The sequence below is a fragment of the Rutilus rutilus genome (genome assembly GCF_951802725.1).
Source record: "Rutilus rutilus genome assembly, chromosome: 5".
NCBI lineage: Eukaryota > Metazoa > Chordata > Actinopteri > Cypriniformes > Leuciscidae > Rutilus > Rutilus rutilus.
In genome coordinates, this window is record NC_140213.1 from 3,475,334 (window position 1) to 3,503,066 (window position 27,733).

General features: G+C 35.8%; 1 protein-coding gene across 6 annotated transcripts in view; it reads left to right on the forward strand.

Annotated features, from left to right (window-relative positions):
• st3gal4 (ST3 beta-galactoside alpha-2,3-sialyltransferase 4) overlaps positions 1 to 27,733 on the forward strand; it is a 36,616-nt gene that overhangs the window by 5,990 nt on the left and 2,893 nt on the right. For 2 of the 6 annotated variants that reach the window (XM_084409228.1, XM_084409227.1), the window contains exons 2-9: positions 9,054 to 9,125; positions 10,368 to 10,440; positions 10,615 to 10,704; positions 18,308 to 18,405; positions 18,720 to 18,783; positions 20,467 to 20,565; positions 22,916 to 23,105; positions 23,208 to 23,345. In XM_084409228.1, coding sequence (XP_084265354.1) covers positions 9,104 to 9,125; positions 10,368 to 10,440; positions 10,615 to 10,704; positions 18,308 to 18,405; positions 18,720 to 18,783; positions 20,467 to 20,565; positions 22,916 to 23,105; positions 23,208 to 23,345 — 774 coding nt within the window. In that variant the 5' untranslated portion in view covers positions 9,054 to 9,103. Of the gene's footprint in view, positions 1 to 4,535; positions 4,630 to 9,053; positions 9,126 to 10,367; positions 10,441 to 10,614; positions 10,705 to 18,307; positions 18,406 to 18,719; positions 18,784 to 20,466; positions 20,566 to 22,915; positions 23,106 to 23,207; positions 23,346 to 27,733 lie in introns of those variants that run through there. The other 4 variants (XM_084409230.1, XM_084409229.1, XM_084409225.1 and 1 more) reach the window with 3 other exon arrangements.

Here is a 27,733-nt window from a genome sequence, read left to right on the forward strand (position 1 = left end):
TGATGATTTTAGATAGTTTATGTGTAGTTATCTTCTAGTCACTGAGTAGCATATTCTGTCATGATAATCTATAAATGGCGTTCCCAGGGGACGGGGGTTTATGTAAATTGTAGGGTTGTTGATGTCACTAACCCTGGAGGAATGTGGTGTAGTCTCTACCAGCCGTTTGTTGCAGTCTTTAAAAAGCGATTTCTTTAAAGGCAAATATCTCCCTTTGCTTTGAACTTTGAGCCTTGTAACTTTGCAGATGTTGTTTATGCTCAGACAGCAACATTACACACTAACTAAAGTTAGAAAAGTCAAATCATAATCAACCACCCCTTTAATGTTGTTTATATGTCCATGTGGTGTTTTTAATGTGCTTCAAGACAAACCATGTGCAAATTCATAGGTTAACACCAGAACTGAAATGGCGAGTGGAACGTGGCTTGTATAACATTAGCAACACATTATTAGCTGTATGAGAACATAGTCAAGCCAAAGGCTAATCATATTGCAATTACTGCAATGTGTCTGACCTTGTAGAGAGCGGTACATAAAATGCATTATCATTCTGATATATCGACTTGCAGACGACTCTGTGTGATTAGCTCTTCCTCTTCTTCTTCTGAAACAGTTTCTGGTTCAAGCATACAGTATTATACTGAATTAAACCGATATTTCCACTTGCCATTGTGCAGCGATTACTAGAGTTACTCAATGACAGCAGCCCGAGCTGGGGACCAGGACCCCGAGGCGGGGACTCATTTGCATATTCATGGCTGTGTATGCTTGTTAATGTCAAATGTGTTAATTGTTTCTCACTTAGAATCGTATGTTTTCAGAGAAGGTCTTTAACGCTGAGCATGCTGGGACACAAGGACTTTGCTCTGACTGCTAAATGTTGTCTTTGTCTGGACGCAGAGCCAAGGTTAAACAGGGTAAACAGCAGAGCTGTGAGCTCAAGCCTATCAAGATTATTGGATTCTGTTTTCAGTCAGGTCATAGCTATTTTTATGCTTTCTCTCATATAAACGGCAGATAAAATTCATTGAAGTATTTAAAACAGCCATTTATTTCTGATTTCTGCTTATTGCTTGCTTATTTAGAGGAGTTGCATCTTTTAAAGTCCCCCTGTAGTCAATAATTGTATCCTTTAAAACTCATCTTTGAACACTAAAATGACATATTTAAAAAAAAAAATTCTTCAAACCTGTAAATAGCGTGACTGTACACCCTTATCAATGAATATGCTAATTAGCCCCGCCTCCACTCACTCAGCTCAGAGATCCACTCCCTCAACTTTACTGAGGTAAACGCTGCACAACCGTTTCGCTCTTTACAACGTCGGACACATAACGGTAATTGATATGATTAGCCTTTTGCTTGACTACGTTATCAAACAGCTAATAATGTGTTGCTATTGTTGCACAAACCATGTTCCCGTTCGCCATCTCAGTCTGCCTTGAACATCATAGAACGTCAGTGGAGAACGGTATATAGTTCATACATCACATACGTAATTCACCCGCTATATTGCTAAATGTACCTGATTTTTCAAGGCAGTCGAATATTAGTTTTTAGAAAAATATAAAAAGCCTTTATTATTTCATGGCTTAAATTTTATAAGCCTTCATCAGGGTGTGAGTAACAAACACAATCAGAGTTCTTTTAAACAGCAATCAGTTAGTCACTCGACGGTCACCTGGTCATGCGGCAAACACAGGACAAACAAGAGAGAAGTTAAAATATTACAAAGAAAATATATCTCACCAATAACATGACTAAACCAAGCAAATATATGAAGAGTTCAGATGCAAAAGCCTCTGTGCCATCTGAAATTTTCTTCTAGAATGATCATTTTGATCAAGCTCGTATATTTAAGTTCAATAATTTCACTTAAATGGCAATGCAAATGACCTATTAATTGTCATTTAAGTGACATTACTTAACTTAAATATACAAGCTTTGTAAAAATGATCATTCTAGAAGAAAATTTCAGATGGCACTTCATTTACAGTACAGGCCAGAAGTTTGGACACATTACTATTTTTAATGTTTTTGAAAGAAGTTTCTTCTGCTCATCAAGCCTGTATCATTTGATCAAAAATACAGAAAAAAAAAAAAAGTAATATTGTGATATATTATTACAATTTAAAATAATTGGTTTTCAATTTATTATACTTTAAATTATCATTTATTTCTGTGATGCAAAGCTGAATTTTCAGGATCATTACTCCAGTCTATCACATGATCCTTTAGAAATCATTCTTATATGATGATTCATTATCAAAGTTGGAAACAGTTCTGCTGATTTTTTCATAACCTGTGATACTTTTTTAGGATTTTTTGATGAATAAATTTTTTTTTTTTTTTTTTTTTTTAAATAGAAATCTTTTGTATTATTAGACTTATTATTAGAAAATGTTTTTTTTATTTTGAATAAATGCAGCTCTTTTTAACCTTTTATTCATCAAATATATTAGGCAGCAGAACTGTTTCCAACACTCATAATAAATCAGAATATTAGAATGATTTCTTAAGGATCATGTGATATGTCACATGTGACACTGAAGACTGGAGTAATGATCCTGAAAATTCAGCTTTGCATCACAGGAATAAATGATAATTTAAAGTATAATAAATTGAAAACCAATTATTTTAAATTGTAATAATATATCACAATATTACTTTTTTTTTTTCTGTATTTTTGATCAAATAAATGCAGGCTTGATGAGCAGAAGAAACGTCTTTCAAAAACATTAAAAATAGTAATGTTTCCTAACTTTTGGCCTGTACTGTACAAAAAACTACAAATACATTATCATAAATAAATTAGAATTGATGTATCAAAATCTACAAGTCCAAACTATCATAAATGAAATAAAGTATTATCTGTAAATCTCAGTCCCTGCCACGTCAGACAGCAAATACGGTTCTGTCATCACTTCCTCGCCCGCAATTCTGTGGAACAGAAAATGTTTATTTTTTATAAATATGTAACTAGATCTAGTTAAAAGCTTACAAACACACAGACACACCTTTCTGTATATTTCCAGCAATAAACTAGATTTGATACACAGATTTTCAATGTGTTCTCAGCACATGTGATAAGATAGTGCAGTCAGTGGTTAAACTCATTAAATCTGCTTATAAACTGGGAGAATGGGGAATGAATCGCTGAAAATGACCGTAGAGAAAGACTTTCATCTGCACACTTTTAGATTCATGCTGTCAGTCTAGAACTGATGAAACACTACAGCATCTGGTAAGAAACTTCAGAGAAGTATGGAAAAGCAGAAGTAATAATCAAATATTATCAAAAGGGATTTATTATCACAGGATAGTTGCCAAGGCCATACAATCCAATTAGGAACATGCAGAAAATATATGCTTTTCTCTTGTTCAGAACTGGATTTTAGCTCTAAATGTTTTTGAGGTAACAATAAGGGTGACGACTTGTTCCCTTTGTTAAGCACAATGCTCATGTTGCCGTTGTGTTGCACTAGAAATGAACTCCAGAGGTGCTGGTCATGTTACAACTTGATATTTTGTTCCAAAGAAGAAATGCTTATCAGAACCAGGATGAAGCATTTCCCTCTAACTGCAACTCTATAAGTATAGTAGCAGTGCGAATGACTAACACTTCTGTTTTATTGAACTGCTGAGTATTGAGAGGCAGTTGTACAAAATGCAAATTTTCAGTATGCTTTATTGCATGGCGCTTTTGCCTTTTATCGACTGCATAAGAGCTGACTTCCTGGCCTTGAAGACAATTTTATAGATAATGTGTTGTGGTGAGAGTAAAGGTTGCTGGTGCATCATGAACACACCCGTGTTAACGGCATTATGCTCGTTTGATGAGAACTGCAATCTGTTTGTTGAGCTGGAGAGCTTTTACATATTCTTCAGGCTGTCCATTCAGCGTATTGCTGTTTTGAGTTCCTGGATATGAAGTAAATCTGAATTGAGGTGGCAGACATGATTCAGAGAAATTCATATAACTGTTTTTATTGTAGTCTTTAATAATGCATTTCTTTTTTATTATGAATTACCCATAAACTTATCATACATGTGGGGTACTTCCAGAAACAGAGTTTTTTTTTTAAATATAATATAATATAATATAATGGAGAGTACTACAGATTTTTCCTATAACATATTTTAGTAATCATCATAAATTAGGTATCAATGGAACGCTTAAGCACTCTAAATTCATCCTGTATTTTGACATTGGACGTATGCAAATGGTACTTTTAAAGGGTTAGGTCACCCAAAAATGAAAATTCTGTCAGTAATTACTCACCCTCATGTCGTTCATCTTCGTAACACAAATTAATATATTTTTGATGAAATCCGATGACTCAGGATTGCTGCATTGACAGCTATTTAATTATCAATTTAAAGGCCCAAAAAGACGTCGTTAAAATAGTCCATGTGACTACAGTTGTTCAGCTTTGATTTTATGAAGCGACGAGAATACTTTTTGTGTGCCAAAAAACCGAAATATCAACTTTATTAAGTTATTTCTTCTCTTCTGTATCAGAAGAGATCTTTCTACCCCTCCTGAGCCATCGGATTTCATCAAAAATATCTTAATTCGTGTTCTGAATATGAACGAAGGTCTTACGGGTTTGGAGCGACATGAGGGTGAGTAATTACTGACAGAATTTTCATTTTTGGGTGAACTAACCCTTTAAACTTTTTAGCGGGCTCAATTTTTGTGATATCAAAAGGGGAGTTTAAATCTCCGTCCTGAAGGAAGTAGTTGAAGATCCACACACAATGGATGAGTGACATCGGAAAGGACTAACTGGCCCTTCCTAGTCGTCCTATGCTCATAAATGTGTGCAATAGTCCTTAATTCAATCCCCACTATCTTACTGCACATTATAACTATGCTTGACAACTTCCTCCTATTCCTAACATTAAGATTACCATACCAACAAATAATAGAAAAACTTAAAACCGCTTCGATAAAACAAGTATAAAACATTTTCATCAAAGAAACATCCATGTTGAAGGATCGAAGTTTCCTTAGAAAATACATACGCTGAAGAGCTTTTCCTCTTATAATATCAGTGTTTGCCTCAAATTGTAATTTATCATCAAGTACAGTCCCTAAATATTTGTACTGGGTAACCACTTCTACCTGATGTCCCTTTATAACAGAGGGCAACACAGGTACAGAGCTCTTCTTGCGGAAATCAATTAACATCTCTTTTGTTTTCGAAGCATTAATATTTAAAAATGAAGCATCACACCATTGGATAAAATGATCTGTCACTGGACCAGAATCTGATTCAAACTCATTAAGAAGAGACACAATCACGGAGTCATCCGCAAATTTAACAATGTGTCTCCCATTAAAAATACTACGACAATCGTCAGTATATAAAGAAAACAAAAGAGGGGACAAAACGCAACCCTGTGGGGTACCTGTGGAAGACAATAATACATTCGACAACACTCCATTGACACGCACTCTTTGGGATCTATTGGTTAAAAAATCCACCAACCAACGCACAATGTTTAAATCTAAATGAAAATGATCAATCAATTTCTTTGCCAAGATAAAAGGCTGAACACAATTAAAAGCAGAAGAAAAATCAATAAATAGCAAATGTACATGATTCTTTTTTCCTTCCAAATGTCTTAAAATCATAATTCAGTAGGGTACAAGTGGCATCATCAACTCCTCTACCAGATCTATATGCAAACTGCATAGGGTCAAGTGCTGACTGTGTTGAGGCTAAAATCTCCTTCCTTATTATTTTTTCAAAAGATTTCATAACCAAAGAGGTTAATGCAACAGGCCTATAATCTTTAAGAGAAGGAGAATTTCTTTTTTTCCGCAATTGGCACCACAATGGCATCTTTCCATAGACGAGGGACTTTAGAAAGTAACTTGGTTAGACATATGGCTTTGATTTTTCTATTTAACAATTTTTATTGATTTTCTATTAAACCATGTAACATTTTTTACAACACATATTAGACCAAATGTATACAACCAAATGTTGCTGTGTTATACAAATATTAATTCCTATGAAGATACCCCCCCCCCCCCACCCCAACCAACCAACCATCCCAGTTTGTCCCTTTAAATCCAGATCTCCCCAAGAATGATTGTCCTTTGAAGTGCTGATCCAACTAAGGATTGCAGGAGCATATACATACAATACATAATAACCTTACCAGTACAGTAAAGGAATGAGTGGAAAAAAATAAGAGGGGAATAGAATAATAATAATACAAAAAAGATATCTAAATAAGTCCAGTCAAATACATAATAAATAAATAATAATAATAATAGGAAAAAAAGAAAAAGGATGTTGCCGCTTCACTCTGAAGATAACTTCTTATTCATCCGTATTTAAGGGTGTTTGTAAGCTCTCATAGTATTCTAAGAAGGGGCTCCAAACCTTCCTGAATGTTTGCAAGGAGCCTTTAAGGGTATACCTGATCTTCTCCAGCTTCAGGAAATGCATTACATCCTTAACCCATCTAGTGAAGCTCCTTCCAGGAGAGCAGAATGAGACGTCTGGCAATCAGAGAAGTGAATGCTGTAATGGGGCATGTTTGGGGGCGATATGGGTTTGATTTTTATTATATTGTTATTATTATAATTATAATTATTATTACTACTACCACCCTTAGGTCTGTATTTCAGTGTATTCATGAATTATTACATGAATTATATGAATTATTTACATGCCTTCAATTTCAGATCTATGCTCAAAATATATATGACGGTTAACAGGTTAATCATTTACTCTCAGACGTTTATGCGAAACCGGATTATCTTTAACTCTGATATTATAAAGTGATTCATTTTATGATCTGTGATAATAGTTCTTGTAAAATTCGTGGGATGTTATTTTATTAAATAATCATAATTACACCAATTCAACAAAGATGTAGTAATATCATTGGTTATGTGGTCAAGTCAAGTGGTTTTATTGTCATTTCCCTTCTGCATGTAAGAGAAATGATACAGTGGCTTGTGTTTCCATGTTTTTTTTGTTTTGTGGCAAATTGATTACAATTTGTGAACCACAGTTTTTTTTTTTTTTTTCTGATTATCTTTAACTCTGACTCCATAAATATACAGTGCTGGTCAGAATTATTTGCCCCCTTGGTAAATATGATCAAAGATGGCTGTAAAAAATAAATTTGCAGTGTTTATCCTTTTGATAACTGATAAAAAAATAAAAGAAAACACATACTGAAATAAATGTTTTTCTCCAAAACACATTGGGAACATTTATTTGCACCTGTCAGGAAGCATACAACGGATCCAGTTGCGAGTCGAAATAAAGTTTATTGTAAACAATCAGTAGAACAAACAGGTTGGCTGGCAAACAACGAGCCCTCGGCAGGTCCCAGGAAACACCAGAACAGTAGAGTAGAATCCAAGCAGGGTAGAAGAGAAGTGACGCGTCGTGAATCTCCTCAGCACAGGCTGACCACAGTTCAGGCAGAACGACAAACAGGATATCCGTGCGAGCCGAGAGCATGACCAGAACTGCACAGAACAGATGTCAGCACAAGAGCCAGCAACCAAAACGATCTGACACCGAACATGAGTCAGACAGCTCTACATATAGGACTAATAAACGAGACACACCTGCGACTGATCTGATCGCTCGTCTGATAGGCAATCAGATCAGCGCAGTACTCACAGAATGAGCAAGCAAATCCATGAACCGTGACAGCACCCTTTTATTAAATACATTTTGCAACCTCCTTTTGCTAAGATACCAGCTCTGAGTCTTCTCCTATAATGCCTGATGAGTTTGGAGATCCAGAGACCATTCCTCCATATAGAATCTCTCCAGATCTTCTTCTCTTCAGTTCAGCCCGCTCATCTTCTATAGGGTTCAGGTCAGGGACTGGGATGGCCATTGTAGAAGCTTGGTTTTGTGCTCAGCGACCCATTTTTGTGTTGATTTTGATGTTTGTTTTGGATCGTTGTCCTGATGGAAGATTCGAACATGGCCTATTATAAGATTTCTAGCAGACGTAGTCAGATTTCGATTTTTTTTATCTGTTTGGTTTGGTGTTGACACTCATTTTAGTTTTAGTTTGTTTTCACCAGTTTCCTGTTAGTTTTCAGTTCAGCTGTGTGTCATTAATTACCCACGTTCGCCTTGCTTTTTAAGTTGCTGTGTTTGTATCACTCATTGCCCGGTCACGTTGCCACATGGCGGTTGGTTTTGTTTGCTCATCTTTGTTTGTATTGTCTTCTGAGTGGATTTTTAAAGAAGTTATACCTGATCTTCATGTTCATATCAACTGTTGGTGACAATATTTGATTAGTATATCGATAAATTATATTTTATGGTCTGTGAAAGCGGCTATTGTGTTATTGAAATTCTTTGAAATTCTTGAGTAATTTAGCAAAAATGCCTTTATCTCTTTCATTGTCTAAATGACCCCATGGGACTATTCCAGCCTCACTGAGTCACTAATCTTGAAATGCTTCAAAATCACTGAAAAGTGATACATGCAGTCTATATATGTGACATGTTTAATACATCCTTGTGAATAAAAAAAGTCAGTCACTTGCAAATATTTATTTGGTTTCTTGGAGAACAATACACATGTTTTCATATCCTAATTCAGTGACCTTTAGAACTTTATATTTAAAAAAGGAAACCAAATTTGGGTTTGTAGGTTTTCATGCATCTGCACGTGTGCATGTATCGCACATCTCTCTCCTATAGTCTGTTGAATGACATCAATGGCTTTATAACCTGATTTAATCCAGAATCCTGTGCTCGATCTACAGGGCCAGATTAACACACGGTGACCAAACTCTCCCACTGTCACACATTAATAATTTCTTCAAGCTCCCTTCACTCCACCTCCAACACCGATAAGCAAACTCACTTTTTAGGGAGGAAGCATTAGACATAGAAAGAGTGAGGAAGTGAAATGTTCACAACTGACAGAAGACATGCTTGGTAGGACACTTTTGATCTCCCAGTTTGACTTCTTTTTTTTTGTTGTGGGAGGAGAGGGATTGTGACAGTATTGTTTCTACACCATGCGACTTTGTGTTTCATCAGGAGAACAGTATGGACCGTTCAGAAATCAGAGGGCTAAGGCATATGTGAAGATGACCTTAAAATCAGCCAAAAGTAAGTACATGCGAACACACATAATCAGTGCAGGGGCAGTTGGTCGGTGACAGGCATGGAAGATGACACTTAATCTAGAATGTTTTATACATACTTGTAATGTAATCTCATATTAATTGATAGGTTATGTGAAAAAAACAAACTTTTATACATTTTTATGTCAAAAGTGCTACAGATAGATAGCCACAATATAATATCGTCACCTTCCTAACATAATTGCCTAAGTCATTTTTTCAGGTTTCTCAGAAAACACAAAAAACGGAACCAAACTTCAGAGGCCGAGTAGACTTTCTTTCTTCTTACAGGGGTAGAAATGCATAATCTGTTCAACTGAGGATGTGAGTGATTTTACCAGAGGTGGCCAGCATCATGAGGAGATGACTTATGCAAAAAAAAAAATTATTTTAGGAAGGTGACAATATGCAAAAGTAGGCACAAGAAATCAGAGTCTAGTCTGTTGTTTTATGGAAATTATTCTAGATGACTAACAACAATAATAGTAATAATAATAATAATAATAATTATTATTATTATTATTATTATATTATTACTATAAGTAATTTTTTTTTTTTTGTCCAAAAGTGATGTCTGGAGGGGATATTTGATTTTATGGCCCTACATTTTAAAAAAAAAACACAAAACATATTTTAAATATGAGGGGACATCAAAACACTGAACTTGGTTAAGGTCTTTATCTGACCAAATTATTTGGCAAAATAATTAATAAATAATACTATTTTAAAATTGTGTTTATGTTAATGCGATGAAACATGCCAAATTGTGCTGATACTACTTTTTTGGCCAGGCGGACATACAAAGAAATTATGAACACAAAACACAAAAACGAGAGAGAAGCAATGGAATATTAATATCTGATTATGTTGTAGTAAATACATGCTTTTTCCTGTGAGCTTATTGTTTCATGTATTTTTTTTGCATAGTAAAATAAAACCTGTAGCTGTAGTTTGCCTTTCTTTGCCAAATAATACCTCACCCAAGATTAATGTTTTGTTCTTCCCTCATATGTAATATATAAAAAAAAATATATATAATATTTTCCTCATATTTTGATGATTTAATTGTAGGGTCGTTAAAAACAAATATCCCCACTGGACATCACTTTTGGCCACTACTGTACTACTCAAATGCTATTAAATGCAGGGTTTGGCAGTTTAGAACTGCACAAATCTTATAATATTTGTATTTTAATTCATTATCTGTCTCTTTCTTGTTCTATTCTAGCATGGTTTTTTAGACTCCTCCCGGTTGTGCTGTTCTTCATCTGTTACTATTGCTCCCAGTTCTACTTTGAGAGGTTAGTACTGTCACCTGCTCTACATATCAAATCCATTGTTTTCTTTGGCTGTTACTATGGTACAGAAGGCTTTTTTATTTTTATATTTTTCATTTTCTCAGGCATGCAGAAGCTTTTAAGGTGTACGTATGCTAACATTAACTACTGAAACTATCTTTCTATCTTGTCTTTAAGCTATGGAGGCAGTGGAAAGTCCCCTGAGCCCACTGTCTCAGTATGCCACAAATATCGCTTGCAGAGGAAGTGGGGGAGTCTTAAATTAAAGTACGTGACCTGTATATTGTGTTGTGGAAACAAATCTGTAACTGAAGTTTTCCGAGCTTGAAAATTGAATATGAAAATTCTGTCATCATTTACTGACCCTCATGTCCTTCCAATCCAAACCTGTAGGATGTTCTTTCTTCTGTGGAACATAAAATAAGATGACATAAATTCTGAGAAATGTAAAACTTTTTTTTTTGTTCATACAATGAAAGTCAATAGTAGCCAAAACGTATGTGTTACCTACATTTTTCAAAAGAGCATGAAAGAAAGTAAATGATGAAGGAATTTACATTTTTTGGTGAAAAGCACCAAATTTATATGTTTATATGTTTATATGACACAAAACTTTCTTTCTTTCTTTCTTTCTTTCTTTCTTTCTTTCTTTCTTTCTTTCTTTCTTTCTTTCTTTCTTTCTTTCTTTCTTTCTTTCTTTCTTTCTTTCTTTCTTTCTTTCTTTCTTCATGGGGACAGAAAAATGTCCCCACAACGTCAAAAAGTCTATGATTGTAAGCGTTACTTGCAAATCTTACGTTAAAAAAACAAACAAACAAAAAAACAAACTTTTTATATACAGTATACATACATATATATATATATATGTATGAGGAAAACAGCTTATAAATCTAGAATATATATATATATATATATATATATATATATATATATATATATATATATATATATATATATATATAAATATTGTAATTGCCAGTAATCTGGACCAAATACCTGATACATTTAAATTCATAATGTGTCAACTTCTAGAAGTGTATATTTTTACTGTAGAGAAGCTCCATAATTTAAAACACCCAAAGAAATGTATAAATGTATTGTTACTACTTTGGGGAAATTTGTGTTATTTAATTTATTTAGAAGTAATAAAAAGTTACACAGTCATAAAGGACTGTGAACAGCCCAGGTGTGACCCTTTTTCACGTAGGAGGCTTAGGAAAAGCTTATGAGGGTTAAGTAGTGTTTGAACAGAATTATTACCAAGTGTTTTTTCTCTATTGCAGCATCATCAGTGTTATTAGTTTACACAGCTGGCCATTCCCTATCTGGTCTGAGCATGTAGAGCATTTTCCTTCTCCATCTGGAGTTTCAACTTTTGCATTTAGTTGTTTGTTTATTTATTCACCAGAACAATAGAGATTTTGCTGCAAACGTTGTAGTCTTCTTTAACAGCATACTCAACATGGTTAATGTCAGGTATATTTAAGGATTTACCAATAATCCCAGATCTAGGAAGTCTAACATTTTCATTCCTAATGGTTTAAATCCATGTTTGTTTGAATTCAATTGAATCCAATTTGATTGGCTGCTGGTGGCCTTGTTTTTTTAAGTAGTAGAGGATATGTCAGGACGCCCACCAAAGAAGATGCACACCAATTTTCAACTTCATGAATCATACGGTGTGTGGAGTTATAGTGTTTTTTCAGGTGTAGTTGCAGCTTTTTATAATGTTTGCCATTCAGTGCTCCTATCTTGTCGAACTGCTATCAGTATTACTGCGACTCTTTTTCTTCACATCTCTTCGACAGGCAACAATTTATTAGCATTAATAAACACAAATCTTGGTCTGACACTTTTTTCCGTGGTATACCTCAAGGATCCGTTCTTGGTTCACCTCTATTTCTAGTCTATTTCCTCTTCCTCAAATCTGATGATACACAACCTTTCAGCCCAATACTGTTTTTAAGCGATTAAGGGCTTAAGTGGGTAGGCCACCAAACTAAGAGTTCAGTGGTGGAAAGAGTACTAACAAATTGTACTTAAGTAAAAGTATTGCTACTTAAGTAATAATTCACTTGAGTACAAGTAGAAGTACTGAAAAATAATATGACTCAAGTAAGAGTAAATAAGTAGGTTGCTTAAAAACTACTCAAGGTTCTACTTTACAAAGTACTTTAGTATTATTTTTCTATTTTTACCCAAAATGGGGAGATGATAGCTATATAGAGCGCTAAACACATATCTGTTTCATTCATACTGGAAGCCCAGTGCATTCTGATTCATACCTCGCGCAGAAAATCCACAAGTGAGATTCAAAGAAGTATTAAACTTATGACATTTCAGGAAACGCCTTATGGATATAATAACATGCAAATAGAGACGTTTTGACTGATGAAACAGATGAATGGCTGGAGAAAATCTGAAGCCCAAAAAAGTGCATCCATCCATGATAAAAGTGCTCCACTTCTACTCCAGGGCGTTAATAAAGGCCTTCTGAAGCATTTGTGTAAGGAAAATACCAATATTTAAAACTTTCTAAACTATAATCACTAGCTTCCACCAGACGGCCGTACGCATCGATTTACGGTGGAAGACTAAACCCTGACCCGACGCACAATGTAATGACGAACGTGGAAGCTCAGAGGAAAGAGCTAAACAAAACACCGGTCGTGAATTAGCAATTTTGAAGAGAAATATCGGAGGATTTCTATATAATAGAAGAGGAGCTTCAGTTTGTTGCACAGCCCTATTTGTTTAAACCGCGAGAGGCGTCTTAGCTTACGATACTCCTACATCCTACATCCTACATGCGTCCCGGGTTACTCTTGTGGCGCAAGTCGAATTGCGTAGTATGCGTACGGTCGTCTGGCGGAAGCTAGTTATTTTAGATTATAAAGTTATAAATATGGGTATTTTTCTTACAAAAACCCATGGCTTCGCTTCCGAAGGCCTTTATTAACCCACTGGAGCCAAGTGGAGTAAAACATCTTTCCAGCCATTCACTCCCATTATAAAGCTTGGAAGAGCCAGGACATTTTTTTATATGACTCCGATTGTATTCGTCTGAAAGAAGTATGTCATATAGGGGAGAGCGGGGCACAAAGTAACGCTTTTTGACTTTCTCAGTTTGTGTAAATCTACTTATGGTTCAGAGTATTTTTTTTTTCCCCACATTAATTTCCCACATGTCTACTACAATTATGTGTTTTTGTTTTATTAATACAGTATATACTTTTTTCTTGATATACCCCGAAAGAATGGAAGTGAAATGTGACAACATGCCCCATAGGTGGGGTACATTGTAACATGTCGAGGGGCACATTGTAACATGACCATATGACAGCTTAAAATGCTATCTGATCTAATAAAAAAAATATACAAAACAAACTAAAATATTTTCTAAATAAAATACAATTAAAAAACTTTTTCATATAAAATAATGGCAATTTTTAATAATTAAATATAAACTCATTTTTGAGTTTTGACTACGAACACATGAAAACACAGCTATACAACATAGTTCAAAACAAATAAATAATTAGTCATTTCTGAACATTGACTCTCAGTCTTTATTCACCTTTTTTCTCACGTTTTCTCAATAAAATTAATACAAGTATAGAATAGAATAGCATATTTCTAATAGCGGCACATTGTAACGCAGTGTTACAACATGCCCCCGCCTGCACAACTGGGATTTAAACCCTGCTAGTGTCTTCTGCTAGTTAGCGAAGCATTAAATAACTATCTCAACTGTTAAATAACATCTTGGAGATTAAAATAATATCAGATTTGTCTTATTTTAAATAAACACAAAAAATAGAGATGAAAAGTTAACTTAAGTAAGAAATTTACTTTTGCTATGGTTTAATAAATGTCTATGGATATCTTCCAAAAAAAAAAAAAATTTAGCGGATTTTTTTTTCCTATATAGTGTTGATATGACAACTAGTAAATACACAAAGTTTCGTCATCCAATTTAAAACAAGCACGTTACAACTAACCCCGCGTTAGGTTGTGCCCCGCGCTCCCCTACACCTAGGATGACTTGAGGTTGAGTAAATCATGGGCTAATTTTCATTTTTGGGTGAACTAACCCTTTAATGCAATGTTAATCAACATAGCTTGTATCATAGAATTTAATAAAATAATATATTCTCACACTGCTAAGAAGCATCATGAAACCACAGAAGTAATTTCGAACACGACTGACATGTATTGTGATTTTGGAGCAAAACATGATATTAAACTCATAAATTGTAGTGTTTGACGGTATGCTAAGCAAACATAGCTTTCCCTGTTGTCCAGCGATTGTTGTATTACTAATTTTGAAAAATAAGTTCATATACCCAAGTTCAAACTATCTACTGCTGATGGTGGGGCATTCAGCATTTCAGCTGCCCCAAAACATCAGCGCCACTCCTCACTCCAGACCTTGTTGGTTGTTTGGTTAACAGATTATTTTTTACTTATGTTGGCTATTGTCTTGTTTGCTATATGATCTCCATCTGACTGCATGTTCACTCTGTATTATTTTAGTTATGTCAACTTTATATAAAGTGTCCTTCTTGAAAGGCGCTATATAAAAACATATTATTATAGCTCTTTTGTTTACACACACAGAATATTGATTTCCCGGGGGAAAAGGACAGCTTTTGCCTAACAGCAGCACTTAAAAATCATCAGGATTTCTCTTGCAGCTTTACTCAGTGGTGTAGCCAGAGAATAACAGGGCACTTAATGGAAAAAGGACACTCATGGGCAGTGGGAGTGTGTAGACGACTGGCAGCACTGTAAAACCAACACATCTCTGTGTAATGATTGGGCTGGGCTCCACTGCACTGTTATGAAAGACTAGCTTGGTTTAAACCAACATGTCAATCTCAAGCTTTTGAGCTTTACACAAGGACAACACAGCAGTGTAGCCAAACTAGTGCCCTGTGTAATATTAATGCGAACAGTCATCCGCCATTTTTGCATTTTCACAATGTAACTTTGCCTACATTTTAAATGTATTGTGTTTGACAGCGTTTTGTGGTGGAAATGATTGTGATGTAAATGGCCAACTCTTAACTCAAAGGCTAGTTTCATTGGTAGCATTTTATGCATCCTAAATTAATTGTAAAAAAAACCATAGGATACATTGTTAAAAGTTAAATCATATTTTTGCATAATCTGACAGACCAATTGTTACGACCGTTCTTTGGCTCACAACCGTCTAGGAATTTTTAGAAGGGGAAGATTAAGCCAATTCAGACACGTCACCATTGAGCACTGAATGAAATGAGAAACAAGAGAGACACGACAAAATCAGGTAAACTTAATTTAATAAAAGAAAGTAATTAATATTTTACATATGAACAAAGCAAAATATCACATGAAAAAATATGAAAAAAGGGAAAACAGGATTGTGCCAAACAAACAAAATAACAATCAAAAAGGAACTAACTAAACCATTAATATCTAATCCTGAAAAAAAAAAAAAAAAAAGAAAGATAAAAGAAAAAGTCTTCAACGTCCATGACGTCTTAACTAAACTACTCTAACAAAACAAAAATACAGAGTGTGGCACAAATCCCTAACCCAGTGTATATAGACAAAAATCCAACTAATTGTGTAAATGTATGTCACGTGACGGCCTTACCTATCCCCTCTCCTCCTTCCCGCTTAACGCAGCTTTGAAGAACAAATAAGAAGTTTTTGGGGCAATCAAGGCACGATTAACAAGACACACTAAACACTTAACAAAACTAAATCAAGCAAAGAGAAACAAAACACATCACAAGGCAGAACCAGAACAAAAAGTCTCTCTTCTGCTAGCAGTAGCATGTTCCTTAAAGGTCCCCTATTATGCATAAATGTGTGTTGGCAGTGTGTGTACACAACCAGCCAATAGTGATAAAAATCCACTCACTTTTTCACTCACAATCATCAGCAGTGTCTCCCAACGACCTGTTTTCAGAATGCTGTTTTAGTGACGTCACTAAGCACAGGCCCCGCCCACGAGTGTTGACAGACACTGCCGTTTCAACATAGCCCCGCCCTGATCCAGTTCACAGCCATAGATGAGAATGTCTCCCAAGCGTTGTAGGTGTTGTGTGGCTGGATGTATTAATCCACATAGCTCTCTCTATTTACTCCCGAAATCTGAGGCAGCCGCTGAAGACGAGGTGGAATTATTTTGTTTTTAAAGAAAATGCTCCCTCAACTCTGCCGAAATTCGTTTATGTACTTGCGCACTTCTTATAGCTTACTGTGTTTACTCAGCTCTTACGGTGATTTTCTGAAGTAAAACTGACGTTTCATCTTTTGTGTGATGTACAATAAACTTTATTAAACTCATCAGTATATGTTTGATCATCATTCGGACCTGATCCGAAACAGCAGACTTGTAGGCTATTAATAATGGATACATGCAAGCAGATGACAAATACGTTATAACCGTAATTAAACTACTAAACTATACCTGTTCCATCTCTATACAGCACTCTGACTCTGTAGGCATTATTGTCCGACTCGAAATGAACACCTTTACTGAGAGTTTCTGATATTATCATCATTCCGTGAGATGAGATTGCCCTGAGAGACTGAGCGCGAGCTCATGAAGCTCCGCCCCCTGTGCAGTGCAGCAGCAGCTTATTTGCATTTAAAGGGCACACACTAAAACCAAAAAATGACAATTTAAACATGCTGTAAAAAATGATCTGTTGGGTATTTTGAGCTAAAACTTTACATACACACTCTGGGGACATCAGAGACTTATTTTGCATCTTGTGAAAAGAGACCAAAAAGAGAAACACAAAAATACACGCAAAAACACTATGAACGTCCCTAAGGACGTAACACCAATAGACCAAATCACCAGTGCTTCCCCTGAGTTTTTCTTATGGGGTTTAATATGTTTTTATTTATTTTTTATTTATGATTAAACTAAGGTGTGCGATAAACATACCTTGACCGTACTTGGACATTTTGTTTTATGTAAACTGCACTCACTCACACCCCAAACATTCTTATCTAGTTAGTGGTTTTTAAAAATAAACATAAAAGCTTAAAAAAATTCTCTCTTTTTTGACATGGGTGTGTGCAATTTAAGCTGTGGAGCAAAACGTCCAAGTATTGTCAAGATATGTTTACCACCGACCTTATTTTACTCATAAATTGAAAAACCCCATTATTAAAACCCATAGGAAAATCATTAATAAAAGCATTAATAAACACAAATCTTGCTCTGTCACTGTTTTCCGTGGTATTCCTCAAGGATCCGTTCTTGGTCCACTTCTATTTCTAATCTATATGCTTCCTCTTGCTCAGATCATCCAGCGTCATGGTCTAAATTTCCATTGCTACTCTGATGATACACAAATCTATCTTACCTTTCAGCCCAATACTGTTTTTCCTCCCCCTTCCATCACTTCCTAACTACAAGATCTCAAAGTATGGATGGCTCAAAACTTCTTAAAACTGAATACTGAAAAAAAAAAAAAAATCTTGTTAGTAGGCACTAAATCCCTAAATACCACCAATCTTATCTTACTCATAAAAATAAAATAAAATACATTATTAAAACCCATAGGATAATCTCGAGGGAGCCACTGACGAATTATTCTTCCGGTTTTTGACATCATCTCTGCAGCACTCTATTGGAAATTATGTACAATAAATATATTGTGTTCGCAGGTGAAATGTACCTTTTATTTTTGTTTTGTTTTTTTGTTACTGACACTGTTGTGTCCTTGGTAACCAAGTACACTAAAAACTTAATTAGGTAGGGAGGAAATTGTTGTTCTGGCTTGAAATGATGCCAAAACTGAGAAACAAAGCATTATAAGTAGTTTTATTTTTGAGTCTGTCTTTTGTTTTACCGAAACAGCATGAGCCGAAAGACTGAGCTCTTTCTAAAGCTTGAGGATTTCTTCTGGAGGGAACATCTGTCAGCTGAAGCCCTGCCCTATGGTATTAAAGGCAGCGGTATGTACAGCTTCTTTTGGTCCTCTCTGTTATAATCTCTCCTTTAATGCAATGGTTAAATCTAGTGCAACGTCATTAAGCGAATGCTTATGTTAAATCTGGCCTAAGTACAGTACATGATCACATAAATCTGGTTGCTGAAACCTTACATACCCTTGAAACCTTTCAGTCAACCTAATATAAAGAGGTTTCTTTGCTTTTTCTGCGGTCAGCATGCTTTTACTGCAAAACGAGCATTCTGCATGCGATCCATTCATGTTGATACATTCATAATGGTGCACTTTGTTCAAAGACTTTCTTCTTTCTCACTGCAGAGCTCCTGCTTCTGAAGGTCTTGGCAGTGATTTCCAGCTACACAATGCCAGCAAACATTGAGAGGTAAAGTACGACTGAACAGCTTTCACAAGTATCTAGATTTAAACCATTCCTCAGATTCGCTCATTTGCTTCAGTTCCTTATGACATGCTGTGGTGTGGCATGAATTACAGCACGTATTACTTAATGACTATTTGACGGTTTTGTAAAAGGAGAAGTAAAACCCTGTAGCCCCACTTATGCCGAGTTCACACTGAACTATTTTAGGCCCGATTTTCGTTTGCCGACATGTTTTGGGAGATCGCGACAAATGCCCGAAATCATAGGCAAATCGGTGCTCGTTCACGTGAGTGACAATCACGCTGTGTGAATTATCAAAAACGCAATCTGATAGAATCGCTGACGCCCGTGAGATATTCAGCATGCTGAATATCTGGACCTGTTTTCTGACTGAAAACTACATCGGCGAAGACCTACAGCCAATGAGAGAGCGAGATACAGGACCACGGGATGTTCGGGGAGGAGTTATAGACCAGGATATCAGTATTTTAATAGATATATTTACAATTATATCAAACAGAAACAAAGCACACACATTTGCTTGACCAGCAGCAACAGCAGCAAACTGCAAAATTATTTATTTTCCTTGCAGAGGAAACTTTGGTTAGTTGGTAACCAACTTAGGTTACTTTGCAGAACACACAATCCTTGCTGCCGTTCCTCCCCAACCATTCCCTCCTTCATAAGCTGTTTTTCTTTTTCTCCTTTTCGCTGCAAATCAGCGCACAGGCAATTTGGATCGCAAGCTTCTTGCAGGCTATAATTTTTAATAACAATTTCAATCTCGCGCGAGAACTCCGGTCTCACACACGCGTGATCTTGCGTTATTTCCTTATCACTTCTCGTGTGATAGTTACCCCAGATAGTCGTGCAGTGTGAAAAGAACAGTGACCCGACTACTTTGAACATCGTGCAGTGTGAACTCGGCATTAGTGGCAGCTAGGGCTGTCACTTTTGGGAAAATTTCCTGTTCGATTTTTGAGACTTAAATGTTCATTGAATCGATTGTAAAATCGATTTTCCATGTCTTTCCATGCTTGAGACGCGCACAAGTCAGCAAATATTCCTGATGATTTATTGCCGTGAAGTTTCGTGCACAATGACAAACAGGAGTGCAACATTCTCGAAAAACAATAAGCAGAGTGGACTGCCATAACGTCACTGATAAACATCACTGCAGGCTTCAACATGGCTGTGTTTACCATTAGAAATGTCAAACAAATTTGTAGACCGTAGCCCGAATCTGTATCTGTATGCCTGAGACTGTCTGAATACCGGCAGAATTCACATTTTTGTAGTAAAAAGAGACACATTATGCAGAAGTATAATTTGCTGTTATGTGTGTGTGTCAGAGCCTGCAGTTGGTGTGTGACGCGCGTTCGCTGCGGGCGTATCGTGACGAGCTGGACACGCGCCGAGAAGCCCGTTACAATCAATTCCCTATTTTCGTATTCGAAACTTGTGCTGGTTGGTCCGATCGATTGTGCAATCGGTTTTCGAACGTAAAGTGACAGCCCTAGTGGCAGCTTGTAAATTATATTTACAATCCTGGTAGATATTTTTATTTTTGCATTTTTAATCCCGCAGATTTTGTGCTCACACCCAAAGTGCGCACAAAAAATGAACATAATTTTCCGAGGCCCTATTGTGTACCGTATTCATGGAAAGTGCCTTTTTTTGTGTCAGCAGTTTAGATTGCAGGACATGTGCAGTCATTGGAAACGGCTTTTCCATAAAAAACACTTCACTGGGGGAGATCATTAACAAATACGACGTGGTGATCAGGTAAAAACAAAAAAAACACCTCCACTTCTCTTTGACCTCTTTCAGCGTTTCTATGACACTGCTTTCACTTACCCTTTACTAGTCCGCATTCTTTAAAACAGTAATGCTTATATCCTCTTTTTTTTACATTTCTCAGAAAGTTTTAGTTTGAGGTTTGCAAGCTTTTTAGTTCATTTCCCTCTCCATCTCGTTTTCCATCTCCATCTATCCGTTGAATATATCTTTCTTTCGGTCTACAGAGCGATAGCCTTTCCATAAGTCTGGCTTGTATTTTGCATTCTTGTTTTATTGTAAGTCTGTTTAGTGGCAAATAATAGGCTCGATACCTCCTGCAATTAGAGCGCTGCCTGGCTACTGTTCCTCAACCTTTGCTTCTCAAGCCGATTTATAGCCTTGGAATGAACTAATGCCATTTTATTTCTTGTAAGCCTCTAACAAACGGCAGAATTTGGCTGAGTGTATTTTTCCATGGTCTCGCCCTCCTCGCTGTGTTCTCAGAAGCTAATCACGGCGGGGGAGGAGAGTCCAGCCGGTTGACATTTGGTGTTGAGTTACAAATCCTGATGCTTCGAAGTCTCCATTAGTGAGCAGAACACCAGCTCTCCTCTAATCTCATTTGTGAGAAAGAGGGCGGTTTTCCTACATAGATTCACTCCCGTAAAAAATGAGTTGATAAGGATGTATTTGTAGTATCATGAATCAGTGGAGAGCAGGGAGAATTTTTTATCACATTACAATTGCCTCCCTTAATATGCTAATGTGTTTTTATTCCTAAATGATCCCTTCTGGAAAACAAGTGTGCAAGAAAAACAAGTGTGTTGAAAAACAAGTTTATTTTCAGATAATAATATATAATATTATTATATATTATTAATTAATACAATACTATAATATTAATGAAACAAAAGAGAATCAACTTTCATTACCATGTTTCTTAAAACACTTAAGTACACTTGTATGAAGTGTACTTTGCAATAATGGCAGAATAAAGTTTTACTTTAAATTACATTTTAAATCTTTGTCATGCTTTAAAGACATACACTTATTTTGATGTGTCGACTAACATACTAAAGCACATGTAAAGCACTTGATTATAATTTTAACTGTATTGTGTTATTTGATATTACATTTAAAGTTAACATATTTTGAATGTACTTAATTGCAACTTCATTACAAATGTTTAATTGCAAATGCCTTTAAATACATGACATACAAGTTTCAATCAATTGACATTAAAATATATTTTAGTTTATTATAAATGCTTGTTGTCACTAAATTCAGCAGAACACTTTAACCATATTTGAAAGACCATAGAAATAATTATGAAATTCCTGAAAGTCCTACTTAAACTAAGTTAAATTTCATTCAGTATAAATGTGAACTACATTTTCATTTAATTATAAATAACATGCATTTGAGTGTCAGTAAACATTACATTTAGTTCACACATTATTTCCATAATAAGAAACAAATTTGTTCAAGTTTTCACAAGGTGTGGCTCTTTGTTAATGTTTAATCAGAACGTCACCCCTTCCTCCCCATTGGTGGATGTTTTGGCAGTTAATCTCCCATTGTGTTGTATTTATTTGTTTTCAATTAACCTCTTCAAGCATTGATGCTGTTGACATCTCAAGAATGTCTTGCTATTAAAGAATGTCAGCTACTGTAATATAAACACAGTTAGATTCACCTGGTCTGCATCACATTCATAGAGTGAAACACACACACACACACAGTTTAAGCTGAGATGAATTGCAGCGTTCAAGTCCTACTTACAAGCTCGGAGGTCATAATTATGAGCTGATGTACGAACAGATTTTGTCTGGACAAAATAGATGTGTTAGGCAATTTCATATTTCTTTAACTCTTTAACTTACTGCCAAATCAGGGAGCTTTTTAACACTAGTGTTGCAAAATCAATGGCAAATGGTGTAAATAAGGTCTGTAATTGTCTTTATTATGTATTTTAGCTTTCTCTTGCTGCCATAGGCAATGCCGGGAAATGCAATTTGGCAGCACTAGCCTATCACCTCATAAATCGGCTAAATGAGTAGTGCTTTCTGGCAAGCTTTACCACTATTCGTCATCAACAGAGCACAAATTGTGTACAAACTACACTGCACAGTCAATACTTCACAAGACCAAGTTGTTTCTGCCGTTATTTCTTAACGGACACATTCTCAACTCTGAAAATTGCATTAGAATTGCATTATTGTTTTGACATTATAGCCTACGCACACTTATTATCAATGCTTATTCCAACATGATTTGAGCTCAACATGTACAGAATACCCAGCTCTGATTTGACCTTTGACCTTAATATAAATGGCCTCATATCTTTGTGTGTCAGGGTGAATGACGCCCCAGTGAGAGGCTATGAGGAGGATGTGGGGAACAAGACCACTTTGCGTCTGTTTTATCCCGAATCCGCCTCCTTTAATCCGAATGTCCACAATGACCCGGACACACTGCTAGTCCTGGTTCCTTTCAAACAACAGGACCTCCGCTGGCTCAAAGAGATCCTATATGACGAGAAGAGGGTCAGTCTGTCTCACTTGTTTTTTTTTTTTAAACCTGTGCCAGATTTCCCCCCGATTTCCCAGTAATCACGAGGAGCTGTTTTCTCTCTGTGCCTGATTTAGGGTCGAAAGGGTTTCTGGAAGCCTCCTCCCCAGATCTGGCTTGGCCGGACCAGTCAGATCCGTGTCCTGGACCCATATTTTCTTCGCCTAACAGCCAGCAAGCTTCTGCAAATTCCTTTGCAACCACGCCGACAACAGGTGAGATCTGCGCGCATGGCCCGGCTCCAGGGAATGTTAAACACTCTTATCACTATGGAAACGCTCTTACTTTGGCAGAACAGATCTGGATATAATTTCAGATATGGAAATTGTGGCACTTGCATATTTGATAGTAATGAAACGATTGTAATGTGACTCAAAAAACTTTAATGCGTCATATATGGATTCTTGACATTAAGGTTACCCAAGGCAGAATTGCATGTGCCATGCTAATAAAACATATTAGAGAGGGTCCAGTCGGTTGACATTTGGTGTATCCTGATACTTCGAAGTCTCCATTAGTGAGCAGAACACCAGCTCCCCTCTAATCTCATTTGTGAGAAAGAGGGCGTTTTTTCCCACATGGATTCACTCCCATGAAAAATGACATGTTACATGTGGAGTGTGTTGTATGTAATGTTCATGAAGGGAGAATTGTAACACTTTTTTGTAACTGATGATTTTTGAAAGAAGTCTCTTATTTCTTCAACAAAACGTGAAACATTACAACTGTCTGCCTTAAAGGGGTCATGCACTGAGAAATAACATTTTCCTTGAGGTTTTGACATATAAGAGGTCATCATATTATAAGAATATCGTGAAAGTTTCAGAAATGAAAACTTCCTTGTTATTCCAAAATCAGCTTTTATTGTTACCAGGCCCAGCGAACGACTCGTTCATGAATGTGCCTCTTTATGACGCAGAAGAAAATCAGCTGATCTGTGACCAGTGATTTCTGATGTAATGATTCATGTAGCTACAGTCAGATGATCTTTATCCTGTCAGTAAATCAAACCAGTGACTAAACGGTCAACTTCACATTGTTTTTCTTAGTAGGGTGTAAATAATCTGTCATTATATATCTGTTAATATTACATATCTGTTATAATCTCTACAATCTATAATCTCCGTTTACAATAGCTGTAGCTGTCAATCAAACAGTGCGCGCTGGAGCTGTCAATCGTGTTTGTCACCGAGTTCTGGACTCGCGTCAAAACTCCCGTAATAATCAACGAATCTCTTATTTACATTGTGTTTGCACTGTTAGTTATGATGAAAGCATTTGTTGGAGTGCAGAAGTCGAGTTGCAATGACGAGATCGCTGCATGCATGTCTGTGATCGGCTATGCTCATCACTGCAACCTTTGATGCACCGATCTAAATATAATGCCATAGATCTAATTGAAATGCTATAATTATCACTTTTCACGAGTAGTTAACATTGAGAGCTGTAATAGAAAAACGTGCTAAAAGGTTTCGAGAGAGTTCCAAATGCTATCTATTTCATATGCAGAGCTGTTAGCCAATCACAGCAGTGGGCGTTTACACTGAAGCCTCACTGCAGACACGCCCCTTCAAACAGAGGGCCAAAATCAGGCTAGGAAAAATGGCTTTTATTTCAATTTTTTTAATGTAAAAATCATACTAACATTATAAGTGCACCCCAGGAAACATTATGAAACAATAAAACAATGAAGTTCATGACACCTTTAACTCTTTCCCTGCCATTGACGTACATTTCTGGCTTTCCGTGTTTCCACTGTTATACGGTAGGGGGCGCTGTTAGTAACTAAAGGGGGCAGGTCTTTGCGAACGGTCAAATTGGCAAACGTTTACCTCACCAAAGCCAAGTTTCACTCATGTGTGTTAATTTTGGATTCTGCTTGTTTCTTTTTTGTGAGCGCCAAGATATTTGGGTAACACTTTATAATAACTACACACTATTAATCATTAGTTAAGCATTAGAAAACAGTTAATTCATCATTTATAAAGCATTAATAGACATTAATAAGCAATTTATAAATACAGATATAAATGCTTTATACTTGATTTAAAAGCATATCTATAATGTGTTTAATAATTGTATTTTCATACTTTATTAATGATCAATTTATCATTTCTAAATGAAGTATTGCATTATTTACAAACCGGTTATTTAAGAGTTGTCAGTGGTTCATAAGATCACTTAGAAATTGTAAGTAAATGATTAATAAACTATTTAAATGTACATTCATATATCTTATTATTCAGACATATGGTAATAGTTACTTAGTGTGTTAAGAAATGCTTTAGTAACATGTATTTCTACTGTAATCCAGGGTTAATTCAGGTAGTTATAAAACATTTAGTAGTTGTTAGTTAACTATTTTTGTGAGCTAATCTAAAGTGAGGACTAGTTATGCCTTGTAAAGCATTTACAAGGGAGATTTAAAGGCTGTTAATATTTATATGTTCTATATCACTGTGTTGTGTTTGTTTCCTTTATCTGTTTAGAAGATAACTGAGTCTTTAAATATCCTTTATACATGCTTTACAAGGCATAAATAGTCCTCACTTTAGATGAGCTCACAAAAATAGTTAACTGACCACTACTAAATGCTTTATAACTACCTGAATTTACTACATTTACTTACAATTTCTAAGGGATCTTATGAATCAGCTGGCAACTCCTAAATAACTGCTTTGTAAATAATGCTATACTTCATTTAGAAATGATAAATTGATCATTAATAAAGTATGACAATACAATTATTAAACACATTATAGATACGCTTTTAAATCAAGAATAAAGCATTTATAGCTGTATTTATAAACTGCTTATTAATGTCTATTAATGCTTTATAAATGATGAATTAACTGTTTACTAATGCTTAATTAATGATTAATAGTGTGCAGTTATTATAAAGTGTTACCGATATTTGTTATTGTGAAATGTTTATATGGTCAATTATCTGTGGTCGGAGACCTCAAGTATCCTGTTACAGCCACAGAGATTTACAAAGAATTATGATTAGAAATGTGTCTGTTTATTTCTGGTACATGTTATCAAAGGCTAGTGACAGCAAGGAAATACAAAAAACAAGCTCAGTCTCTCTCGCTCTCTAAACACATACATCCTCTTTCCTCTCTGTGTACTTTTTTGGAGGCACACCCCTCTGCATATGTCTGTCAGGCGGCCATTTATCGAGCTCGTTCAGACACCGCAGACACACGTGCAACAGATGTACTTCTTTACATTCCTCGGGCTGCTTAAGAAGGTTGTCCTCCCGTGATCCTCGCTGACAGGGACCCCCGCTAACTCTGGGCCGACAGCCAGAATCACAGAGACGTCATGCTTGAGAGGGTGGCAAACAGAGCCGTACTCTGTCAGTAAACATGGGGCAAACACACGTGCACGTCCACACTCGCTTCTGGAGCTATCAGTCTAAAAACCAGACTGAAACAGAGAGTGATGTTTTCAGTCAAACATCAACATACTGCTGGCCAAACTAGTTCTTAACCTGGACACTTACTGTACTACCAACACACCGCAGTCTACAGACTCTCTTCCTTTGTGTCGAGAGTGAGAGCGAGAGAGAGAGAGCTTTCAACAGGAAATGTTAGCAGAACTGCTGACTTCTAAAATTAGAAGCAGAACAAGAAAATAACTATAACTAAATCATTAAGCTAGTCTGTTACTTTGTTACATTTGTAGTTTATTCAGGGTTCACAGTCATAGAAAACCATGTAAATACCAGGGCATTTATAAAAGATAGTCATTTACATGAATACAATCTTTAAAGGGCCAGTTTAGTTTTTGTTGTTGTTTATTTTATGTTTAATACATTTTTTTTTTTTTATTATCTAGAATCACAATAGAAGACAATCTAGCCCTGTTATTATTATTAATATTATAATTCAATCCATTGTCCAAACCACTAATCCTCTGTAGGGTCGTGGGTATTATTATTATTATTATTATTTACAAGGCACACAAATTATTATTTACAGGGCACAAAAACAGTATTTGGACATTTAAAAAATGAATATTAATCATTTAAAATATAACCGAGTGATGCTAGTCCTGATTCTAATTTAATTCCAATTCTAATCCTAATTCATTTTTCTGAGCCATTTTGGCTTTTAATCAACTGTTGTTTTGGTAATATATAGTAGATGTATGAAGTCAGTTCTTCGACAGTTACAGTTCATGAAGGTATTTCATCTGTGAACATATTCTACCATTTGACAAGCAAAATTCTGTCTTTAATGTTGAATACATATATTGTTTTATCATTTAAATCTTATCAAGCTGGATATTTGTAAATGTTGTATATGAGTAACACAGTGGCAAATGTTTTGGAAAGGAAAGACCATTAACAAGAAGAAGAAACTAGGAAGTTTTAATTTGAACATGATGTGAAAACGGTGACTGTTGTTGAAATGGAGGCTGAGATTCGCATCTTTGAGGAGACGTACATAAGTGTGTTTAGAGAGGATAATTTGTGTGGGGCTGAACGGATCAGTGGCTACGGAAATCATGGAGCAATGCGGAAAAGCTAACGGCTTGGAAAAAGAGAGATGGATGCAACTTAAGCAGTCAGGGCTGGAAAAAGCCAAGATGCATT